Source organism: Sardina pilchardus, chromosome 2 (genome assembly GCF_963854185.1).
Source record: "Sardina pilchardus chromosome 2, fSarPil1.1, whole genome shotgun sequence".
Classification (NCBI taxonomy): Eukaryota; Metazoa; Chordata; class Actinopteri; order Clupeiformes; family Clupeidae; genus Sardina; species Sardina pilchardus.
This window is the reverse complement of record NC_084995.1, coordinates 43,906,218-43,918,717: the sequence shown is the minus strand read 5'-3', so window position 1 is coordinate 43,918,717 and position 12,500 is coordinate 43,906,218. Positions and strand designations below refer to the sequence as shown.

Below are 12,500 nucleotides of genomic sequence, written 5' to 3'. Positions count from 1 at the left end.
TCTCTCTTTCTCTCTTTCTCTCTCTCCATCTCTCTCTCATGCACACACACACACACACACACACACACACACACACCAAAACGCAAATGGTATGACAGTTACAAACATTCATTCCTTCAGTCCCAAACAGAAACACAATAGCTACATTATCACACACAGATTTACTGGATGCATTCCTTTCCAAATGTCCAGACATAAGAGGTGCATTCAAATTAAATTTGAACCATTTGGTGTTAACATTCCATTCTAACGGTAATTGCATTGCTGCCTTCGTCAAACTCATGTCCAGTTCCACTGTATGCTCGCAGAAAACTCAAGGCTAACGGAAAACAGTTTGTTAACGTTCGTTTTGTATGTAATTTGAATGCACCTCAGGTGTTGAGTGGATGCCGATCTGAAGTCATCCGTTCACACAGGAGAGGAGAAGGAAAGAATTAAGATGCCAGTTGCTCCTAAACCAATCTGGTATAAGATGGTGTTTGTTTTGTGTGTCTTTTAAAAAGAAAAACGAGATAAAAGTGATAACATGTAAGAACTTTACACCTGTTCTGTTCTCCACTTCATTACATTAACAATGTTCTGTTCTAGACCAGTGCTCTCTCTCTCTTTCTCTCTCTCTTTCTTTCACTATCTCACTCGCTCTCTCTCTCTCTGTCTTAATCTCTCTCTCTCTCTCTCTCTCTCTCTCTCTCTCTCTCTCCCTTGACAAAGTGTGTGTTGTGTTAGCAGCCTACGCTAGCAGGCAGCCCAACAGTGTTATTATTAGTCCAATCTGGGCCACCTTCACCTCCACTTACAGACATGAGTGAGCAGCATGCCAGCCAGACTCCTGAATTTATTATAACTAATGAATTAACAATAATAACACAAGTGCTGCCCACAGCTGATTGGACACGACATGACGTCTCCCGGGAAACACAAAGAGGTGGAGCAGTCATGGAAGAGGTGACAGAGGACAGAACGTGTGTGTGCTATAGGTGCCTTACAAATAGTAGGCCAAGGCCAAAGAATCTGTGCATTAGAGTGTGTGTGTGTGTGTGGGGGGGGGGGGGGGTGTGGGTGCGCGTGTGTGCGCATGCAATGTGCATGTGTGTGTGTGTGTGTGTGTGTGTGTGTGTGTGTGTGTGTGTGTGTGTGTGTGTGTGTGTGTGTGTGTGTGTGCATGCATATGTGTGTGTGTGTGTGTGACTGTGTGTGTGTGTGTGTGAGGGCAAAGGAGGGTAAGAGTGCAGCTGTGATTGTGGGCATGATGGTAAATGGTTGGGAAGGTGCGTGCATGTGGGTATGACTGATGGAGAGGAAATATGTGTGTGTGCATTATTCAAAGCCCTCTACACTCTTCACCGTTCAGGAATAATAACCAGACTAAATGGCTAGGACAACCCTAAACCCAACACATTCATGTCCAACACAAGCTCTTCGAGTTAAGGAAGCCTCACATTCACATACCAAACCTCACTTAAGCTGCGCTCAGACAGCAGGAAGAGACAGGAAGAGACAGGAAGGACTACGACAAGCAATGGACGAGCAGCGAGGAGTAATGAGCCAGAATGCAGCATTAGTCTTTAGTGGAGAGGAGAAGAGGGCATTGGCATCATCAACCCCATTCAAACCAGTGGAGCATTGTCCTTGCATTGTGAAGAGCCGTATAATGACAATAGGATATTATAGAGTAGAAACTTTAATTGCCACCAACAATGTTAGTGGTATTTTTTGTAGCTCAGCCCCGTGTGTGTGTGGGGGGGGGGGGGGGGGTTGGTTACAAATCTTCCAGAATTCAGGAGTTTTACAGACTCATGTCTGTAATTCAGAATTGCTGAAGGGTGGAAGCTGTTGTTGAAGCATGTCATTCTAAAGTAGTCCTCAGAGATCTGTGTGCTACTCTATGGCTCCGCCCATCTGCCCAGTGGTCAGTGTGCTTATGAGAGCTACTCTATGGCTCCGCCCATCTGCCCAGGGCTCAGTGTGCTTATGAGAGCTACTCTATGTACAGTATCTGCCCAGTGGTCAGTGTGCTACTGAGAGCTACTCTATGACTCTGCCCAGTGCTCAGTGCTCTGATCTGGGAGATCAGAGCGGTCACTGAGGAAGGACCTTTACGGGGCCTCTTCATCGTAAGGCCAGTCCAGCCCTCAGGATGATGGGGCAGTGACCGCACTACAGCCTTCAAACTGCACACACACACACACACACACACACACACACACACACACACACACACACACACACACACACACACACACACACACACACACACACACACACACACACACACACACACACACAAACACACACATACACTCTCTTTAGACAACGCAGAACTGGCACGAGCAAACACTGAGGCAGAACAGTTCTCCTGTTCCCAAACTCTCAGAACAGTTCTGTTGTTCTCAAGCTCTCATTTCCATTTACAGAACTGATGAACCACCAGGTGATTACCACCAACAGACCAGCACCCTGGACCACAGAACCCTCTCTACCAACAGACCAGCACCCTGGACCACAGAGCCCTCTCTACCAACAGAGCAGCACCCTGGACCACAGAGCCCTCTCTACCAACAGAGCAGCACCCTGGACCACAGAGCCCTCTCTACCAACAGAGCAGCACCCTGGACCCCAGAGCCCTCTCTACCAACAGACCAGCACCCTGAAGACCAGCCAGGGCAGAAGGCTACTGCTCTACTGTGGAGGAAAAGTCACAACTGACCAGATAAGAGTCAGACCCACAGCAACTCAAGATCAAACCAATAAGTCTTTTCATTATTACAGGAGAGGAGGCCTGACAAGAAGAGTTGATTTATATTCACACCTCTATCCAAGTGTGTGTGTGTGTGTGTGTGTGTGTGTGTGTGTGTGTGTGTGTGACCCCAGACCACAGAAGAGGCTCATTACTGCTGTGCCTCCACAACTCTGCACGTGCCTCTCCAGATCTTAATTAATACCAGACAGAAAGGTCATCCTTAAAAAGGAACACACACACACACACACACACACACACACACACACACATTGCAAACAATTTCTAAAGTTAGAATTAAATATAAAGAAACACGTGTTGTGCGCACACACACAGACACAGACACATGTGCCTCCATCAGCAGGCTCTACACAAGTATACTGTATGTGTGTGGAAGAATACCTCTCCAATACTGTAATGTTAGGGCAACAGGGGAGAAAGACACAATCTGTCCTCTCTGTCTCTCTCTCTCGCTCTGTCTGTCTGTCTGTCTGTCATGCAGTAGCTGCACAGCTCCGCTAGCGTTAGCTCTCAGTAGCTGCACACAGAGAGGGTTAAAGCGTGGCAGTATCTTGACAGTAATGAAGGATCTTTGCTGCACAGCACCGCTAGCGTTAGCTCTCAGTAGCCATGCTACTGCTGGGGCTGAAACATCAGCAGCTAAATGGCTCAGATGAAACCTAATGGAGACTCTGGGCAGCCAAGCAGCCTGAGAGAGAAGAGATGGGCACCACCTGTGCCTGGATAATCAGCACACAGTTCACACACACACACACACACACACACACACACACACACACACACACACACACACACACACACACACACACACACACACACACACACACACACACACACACACACACACACACACACACACACACATATATACCGCCAATTCAGAGAGATAAACAGCTCCCTGCTGTTATTTGCTTCCCTCAGGTAGGCTATCAGTTCTCTTCACACACACACGCACACACACACACACACACACACACATACAGCACATTACAGCACAGTGGAGAGCAGGCAGAGAGAACGCTGTGGGCCAGAGGTCTCAGTGAGGGCCTAACTAACCGCTCTCCAGTGAGGACGAGGGCCGCTAGGCTGACGTGGGCTGCAGTGGAGGCTAAGCGCTAAACTCTTAATTGGGGGTCATCCCTATGTTCCCCGGGTCCTATGTTCCCCGTTTTTCCCCAAAAGGGTCCTATGTTTCCCGGTTTCCATACATACCGGGGAACATAGGACCCTTTTTAGGAAAAGCGGGGAACATAGGACCCTTTCTAAAATGTAAGAAAAAAAGGGTCCTATGTTCCCCGGTCCCATACAAAGTGGGGAACATAGGACCCGGGGAACATAGGACCTGGGGAACATAGGTACGCTCCCCTTAATTGCATCTATCCACCTTGGAAAAGCCTAGCGTTCCTTGGAGCTTCTGTCATTTTACAATTGCCTACAGTTTCACATTGTTCATATTGTTGAACCTGCACAAGACATAGTTTATCCATTATGGCAGCGGCTCTCAAACTTCTCTTTTAGCTAGTCTGTTAAAGATTTAAGATGTCATGTCTCATGTCTCATGTATGGTGATTAGGCCATTCTGATACTGACATGTTTGCTTTCTTTACCGTGATTACTTATTGTCTTACTATACAGTACTCAAGCCAATGAGAGTATACCTGTACCAGTCACCTGACTCGTGATGTAAGGGAAAGATGCATATTTAATGAGAGGGAGTTTACATTTTTAAGACTATATAGTAGTCCACACACACACACACACACACACACACGCACACACACGCACACACACATACACACACACACACACACACACACACACACACACATATACACACACGCACACACACATGAACACACACACACACACACACACACACACACACACACACACACACACACACACACACACACACACACACACACACACACACACACACACACATTTCTGCAGTTCAGGGAGGAGCACACCTCTACCACACATCATCACAGTCAGAGAGGTGGCTGCCACTCACACTCTAAAAGGTCGGGGCCAAGCACACTTTATGTGTGTGTGTGTGTGTGTGTGTGTGTCTGTGTGTGACAGTGTGTGTGTGTGTGTGTGTCTGTGTGTGAGAGTGTGAGAGTGTGTGTGTGTGTGTGTGTGTGGTGGGGTGGGGGTGGCAATTTGTAGCGGAGAGGATAATTTGCAGTAATGACGGCTCCTCGTTATTTCTCTGCCATTCAGGGGTCCTGAACCTGCGAGAAAATCATTATGTGGCAGAAATGTGAATGGAGGCCAGAGAGGAAAAGCTCCCCACACACACACACACACACACACACACACACACACACACACACACACACACAGCACTCCCCTTCTGCACCCCTCAAGCCCCTGCACTCTTTTGCTAATAAAAGCCATAGAGGGCAGGGTCACGGATGGGGACCCGGCAAATGCCAGCAATGACAAGATATCAGAGAGAGACAGGGAGAAAGAGAGGAAGAGAGAAAGACAGAGAGAGAGAAAGAAAGAAAGAAAGAAAGAAGAAAATAGAGGGAAAGAAAGAAAGAAAGAAAGAAAGAAAGAAAGAAAGAAAGAAAGAAAGAGGAAGCATATCTCTTTCTTTAAAAAGCTGTGCTTCAGAAAGTGCCCAAATGGACAAGGAGACGAGACGATGGACAAGGAGACGAGACGATGGAGAAGAAAGAGGAGACGAAACGATGCAAAACAGGAGCCGGGGGAAAAGGGGGGTAAAATACGAGGGTCTTTCTGAGCCTGAACATCTGAGCTGTCGAGATGATCAACAGACACAAGGGAATAGCCTTGAGCCGTACTTTGGTATATGGAATTAACAGCCCTGACTTGTCAAACGTAAAGTACACACTTAACCATGAATCCTGGATGAACATGAAACCAAAAAGAGAGCTATGCAAGGGGGCGGGCGGCGTTATTGTGGTGATGTGTGTGTTGCTGGAGGGGACTTGGCCAGAGAACAGTACAAGTTGAGCATTTCATGATATCATTAGTGTGAATGCTCCCCTGCTCCCACTCTGAGGCCTAATCTGTGTGAGGGGTGAAATTGCTTTACTGGCGCCACACATTAATACATGAAGCCCACAGCACCTCCTCAGCATAAGCCTGTTTATTTGGGAATGCCACAAGAACAGCAACACACACAAACGCGCGCGCGCACACCGACACACACCGACACACACCGACACACACACACACACACACACACACACACACACACACACACCATACAGATCTATTCTGAGGAAATATGTAATCGTGTCTGTGTCCTCACCAACAAGGTCTTTACTATGTCACAGGCACAACACATGCAACCTTGCCAACGCCTCGAGCCCAATTAACCAATTTTAATGCAGGCACACACATGACCACACACACACACACACACACACACACACACACACACACACACACACACACACACACACACACACACACACACACACACACACACACACACTCTCTCTCACACACACACACACACACACACACACACTCACACCTGCAGGATGTCTCGTCTTCCATGATGCAATTTAAATTTTGATTTGATTGCTGGTATCCTTCAGCCTGACCCTCCTTGTGTGAATAAGGGGCTTGTGTGTGTCCTTGCCACCACTTGTGCAACACCAAACCTCCTCCCCCACTTGTGCGACACCAAACCTCCTCCCCGGCAGCAGAGGCTACAGGCTACAGGCTACAGGCACTGTGCAGAGAGAGCACTTCACAAACAACATGTGTTGATTAAAGGACCAGATAATAGAAATAATACAAAGCTTAATACAGACTTAAGAGACACAGAAATCACACAGAAATACTAAGATCATAAAGGGTGACAAGATAAGACGAGAGAGATACGCCCTCCGAGTTCTCCTATCACACTCACACACACACACACACACACGCATTACGCCCTCCGAGTTCTCCTCACACACACACACACACACACACACGCACATTACGCCTCCGAGTCCTTCTCCAGCAGATTCCTGCAGCACTGTGCAGCAGCGGAGGCTGATAGGAGCGCCGTGGTAACGGCGGAGAGGGTCGTAATTAATTCCTCTTAGACGATTTCCACACTACGGACCGTCACTCTGCAGGGACACCGGAGCTAGACACACACACACACACACACACACACACACACACACGGCATGGTGGCAGTACTGTATCGATGGCAAGAGCAGATGGCGAAGTGCAATAAGTGACTAAAGATAGAAGCTTGACGATATTCTTTGAGAGCTTGTAAGGATCCCACCCTCTTGAGAACATTTTTGCATCAGGACAAAATGTTTCTCCTCAGGACCCAAAGTAGGCCTCTCTATAAAAATAACCTGAACATTGTGGCGCCCTCTCAGTATGCGACAGTTTACTAAAAGAGGTATTTTAGTCCGTCCCTGCACCAAGCCCACATAACAACACGTGAATTCAGTTTGAAATAAACCACCACCCATGGGCTCAAAGGGATTCTGCGTATATGTGACCCTGTAAAGCGGAACCAGTCGTTTCGGTAACATTTATTAAATTAAGTTATTGTGCTCACGTGAACGGCCATAAACTAAGCTTTCCAACGATATGTATATCGAGGGTATTACACAAACTATCGCTAAGATAACCGCATCCAAAGTTGACATGGTTCTCCTGTCACGATATGCCAGAAGAGGAGAAATCACCTTTTTAAGCGGCACGTGCACAACGGGAATGACAGCAAATGTGTTGAATCTTCGCCGGGTTTAACAGTCAAAACATATGTTTTCCCGTGAAATGCGTTCACGATATGAAACTGTAGACTGTATACAGTCGAATTATGCGAAAACGTGAAATTCAACATTTTAACCCGGAAGTTTGTTATTGTTGATTTTCTCAAAATAACGTTGTGCGCAAAACGACTGATTTCGCTTTGAATGGTCACATATATGTATGTGCTTGTTCATACAGTAACTATCATACATCACATAACTAAACAGCCTCCACACCCAAAGCAGCAGCTGCTATAGGATGAACCATAGACATATATATCTATAGCATGAACATCTCAGGGCCACAGCAGCTGAGTCTGATAGGACTGAAACCCAAACTCCCTGCACAGACATATTGCTGTAAGGGCCATTGTGTGTGTGTGTGTGTGTGTGTGTGTGCCACGGGACATCATTTGAGTTCTAAAACGAAGCCTTAAACTTTCCTTACTTTCTTGGCTAAATGCAGAGTGCTGGTTAAACGGAGCCTGTTGACGGTGTTTTAAGGCAATGCTTGCATGCGTGGTGCCTTTACGCTTGTTTATAAGCTTCAGACAAAGCCAAGTACTTGTCAATGCTCAGCGGAAGGTAAATTCTCTGCTCATGAGCACAGCTCAAGGAGAGGCAACAGCTCAACAGAGAGCCTCTTTAAGCCCAGATAACTCCGACCTCACAAATTGATTTCTCTCCGCTCTGCAGGAGCATCAGAGGCTGAGACGTGCTACTCGACTCTCTTCTAGGAGACGCCAGCCACCCCTGGAGCAGAGCTACATGTACGCCCAAACAGAGCCAGACAAAGAGCCAATCACTGCGGCCCACGTGACAATCTATTTCCTGCTACAGTACGCCCAAACAGAGCCAGAGAAAGAGCCAAGCAGAGGGGTCCAAGTGACAAATTAACGCAAATTGCGCAAATGATCACCACGGAACACCGTTCCACCTGTTTACCACGCCTGCAACCTCCACCTGTTTACCACGCCGGCACACTCCACCTGTTTACCACGCCTGCACACACACACCACCTGTTTACCACACCGGCACACTCCACCTGTTTACCACACCGGCACGCTTCTTTTTACTTCTTCAGGACAGAGCAGTGTGGTGAGCGGCAGGACAGTCAGGATGGTGACTGTAAGTAGCTGAGTGTGTGTGTGTGTGAGTGTAAAGCCCTGTAGACCAGGTTGTTGGTCGAAACAAGTTGGCTTTCTAATCAATGTAGCCATTATATTAAAGGCTTTCTAATCAATGTAGCCACTGTAATGAAGGCTTTCTAATCTTCCTCTTCCTCTTCCCCTCCCTCCTTGGGCTGCTCGTTTCCCGATCGCGGTGGCCGTAAGTGCTGCATGAGTGAGTCAGCGGCGGAGGGGTTCAGCAGCGGAGCCTGACCAGAAGAGCTGGTCCCATCTCCACGGTAACGACCCCCAGTGATGAGCTGCGGGGCTGTTCAGCTGTGACTCAAAGGCAGCGCTGAGTCACAGGGCAGCTCTGATGGAAAGGGCCCATGATAGACCTTTACACAGGAGCGCTCTAGGACAAGAATGCAGTTACAGCCTGACACAGGTACTGTGCAATAAATCTGATGAAGATTTGAGAGGCCCATGGTACATTTTCTTTTACTTACTTGAATATCCTACAGTTTTTCCTTACATTTAATCTATCTACATTTAATATAGCTAACGTCTGGTTTTTCAAATGAACAATATGAATCTGTGTGACATCTATCTATTAATGCAAGGAACGTCTGTCTGTGTGTCACTCTGTCTGTCTGTCTGTCTGTCTGTCTGTGTTTGTGTGTTGCTGTGTGTAGTTGGAGTGTTTGTGTGTTGCTGTGTGTAGTTGGAGTGTTTGTGTGTTGCTGTGTGTAGTTGGAGTGTTTGTGTGCTGCTCTTGGGCAACCGCTGGAGTGCTGGTCTTAGAAGAGTTGTTTATCAGATAGGAATGCTGAGTGAAGTCTTGGGAATGATTTGCAACCTCAACTAAATGCTACTAAAACACACACACACACACTTTCTCTCTCTCTCTCTCTCTCTCTCTCTCTCTCTCTCTCTCTCTCTCTCTGAGACACACACACACAAATCAAAAGTTGCAAAGTATCTTCTAAACCTTTCAGGGCTTCAGACACATCCCTTCACTCTGATAGAGGATGGCTGTCTTTACTCTCCTTTTAACCCATTAACTAAGCGGTAAACAAAGGACTGGCTATCATTCTCCTGCACTGAGACCGTCTCCTATACACTCCTCTGGTTATCATTCTCCTGCACTGAGATCTACTAAAACACACACACACACACACACACACTCTTTCTCTTGTGCACTCCTCTGGCCCTCTCTCCTCACATCTCTATATTGTCTCATTGTTCCATGTCCTCTCTCTCTCTTTCTCTCTCTCTCCCTCCCTCTTTCTCTCTCTCCCTCCCTCCCTCCCTCTTTACACTTTACCCATTCTACTTTATTTATCCTCCTGTCTTTCAACTCTCTCTCTGTTTATCTCTCTGTTTCACTCTCTGCTTGATTGTCTCTTTGTCTCTTGATGTCTCTTTCTCTCTTGATGTCTCTTTCTCTTGATTCCACACCGTCTCTCTCTCTCTCTCTCTCTCTCTCTCTCTCTCTCTCTCTCTCTCTCTCTCTCTCTCTCTCTCTCTCTCTCTCTCTCTCTAATGTAAGGGTCAGGGGGGGTCCTCTCTCTCTCTCTCTCTCTAGTGTAAGGGTCAGGGGGGGGTCCTCTCTCTCTCTAATGTAAGGGTGAGGGGGGGTCAGTGTGGGGGTGTTGGGTCCTGAGTGGTGCTGAGAGCTGAGGTGGAGATGGAGCACAGCACTCTAATTACCCCTCCAGCCTGAGGGCCGCACAGGGAGCCCAGCGTGGCCGTGTGCCCAGGGAGAGGGCACTCAGGGCGGGGAGGAGAGGAGCACGTCACTGCCCCTCCTCACCCACCATCCAGCACCTCCAGGGTCCCTGTGGGCACAACCAGCTCTTCAGGAGGAGCAGACCACACCACCAGCTCAAAGGGCAAAGGTCACTACACCACACCGCCAACTCAAAGGGCAGAGGTCACTACACCACACCGCCAGCTCAAAGGGCAAAGGTCACTACACCACACCGCCAGCTCAAAGGGCAGAGGTCACTACACCACACCACCAGTTCAAAGGGCAAAGGTCACTACACCACACCACCAGCTCAAAGGGCAAAGGTCACTACACCACACCACCAGCTCAAAGGGCAAAGGTCACTACACCACACCACCAGCTCAAAGGGCAGAGGTCACTACACCACACCACCAGCTCAAAGGGCAAAGGTCATTACACCACACCTGATAGGTCAGTTCATGCCATGTTAGGCATGAACACACACACACACACACGCACACACACACACACACACACACACACACACTCAGTGGCCTGGCAGCTTATTCTAGCAGACAGAGATAAGCAAATATACCTACACACCCAGAGGGAGATACAGATACTGTAGATAGCTAGATAGATACAGTAGATCCCTTCTACAAGCACACTGCAAATATATGCAGTAGTAGTTGAGCTGATGAGCAGTCATAATGAATTGCCCTTTGGTGTTCTGGTGGGGAGGGGCTGACAGGGCTGTTTCTGGCAGTGAAGGGGATGTGATCTATCAGTGTGGCAGCCTTTGTGTGATCAGACAGCACAAACACACACACACACACACACACACACAAACACACACACACACAGACAGACTTTTGTGCGATCAGACATCAGACTAAAGAGGAAAACAATCTCCATTAGTGTGGAGCCCTGTGTGTGTGTGTGTGTGTGTGTGTGTGTGTGTGTGTGTGTGTGTGTGTGTGTGTGTGTGTGTGTGTGTGTGTGTGTGTGTGCAGTTACAGCATGGGGGAAGCCAAGCCTCCATTAGTGTGATTCCTCAGATCCTCTCATGCTGTAGTGATATCTGCACATTCCAAATCACATCAAAAGCCGCCAACTAAACATGTGAGTAAGGGGGGAAGGGGAGGGGCAAACAAGTGGAAATACAGGAAGACATTCCCCCTCCACACAATTGCACTCATTGATGAACTTATTTCTACTACAGTACATTTCACTATTTTTTGTAACTTTCTATTTTTCTTCATTCTTATTGCACTCTATATTTCTAAATTTTTCCAAGAATTTGTTGTTAGAATTGCTCTTAAAAAGCTTAAAATGTTTACCATGTTGTAAGTCACTTTGGTTAAAAAGCGTCAGCCAAATGTAATATAATGTAAAAGACAGCCTAGTGAACCACGGAGAGCTGAGGATTTCAATAGCACACTCGTAGAACCAGAGACAAATGAAGAAGAAAAAAATAGGTCTAATTAAAATGGATTGGAGTGTGTTGATAGGCATTAATTCCCCACACTCAAGTCTCAACTCCCCTTGCTGCGCTGGCTGAATGCAGAGAAGAAGGATTCTGATGCAAACAGAACTGACTCCACAGCTTTGTTGAGTTTGCTATGGTGCCGTGTTCTCTGGAATATCAATTCAGTTTTAACTTCTCCACATCTGCGGACTAGTTCCAGCTTCTGAATATATTGCACTTGCATATCCACATGCCAAGATCATTTTAAAGTTCTGAATGAACTGTCAAAGAGTTGCGCACACACACACACACACACACACACACACACACAAACACACACAAACACACGCATGTCCGGCTCTGGCAGACTCACCTGTGGGCATCCATGGGTCTGTGGGTGGCTTGTCCAGGGTGTTGGCCTGCTCCCAGTCCAGGTCATCGTCCCGACCCTGACTGTAGCCACAGGAGGAGTAAGGGCGCTCAAAGTCGCAGTCACCTGATCAACACACAAAGGAACACTTTTACGGTACGGAACTCAGTTACAATACGAACACTGTTACGGTACTAAACGCAGTTACGGTACGGAATACTGTTACGGTACTAAGCGCTGTTACGGTACGGAATACTGTTACGGTACTAAACGCTGTTACGGTACGGAATACTGTTACGGTACTAAGCGCTG

General features: G+C 47.5%; 1 protein-coding gene across 1 annotated transcript in view; it reads right to left on the bottom strand.

Moving 5' to 3' along the window:
• Positions 1 to 12,500, bottom strand: part of LOC134075185 (receptor-type tyrosine-protein phosphatase mu-like) — a 165,519-nt gene that overhangs the window by 123,329 nt on the left and 29,690 nt on the right. Inside the window, 1 exon segment of the mRNA XM_062530715.1 lies at positions 12,192 to 12,314. Within this exon segment, the coding sequence (XP_062386699.1) occupies positions 12,192 to 12,314 (123 nt within the window).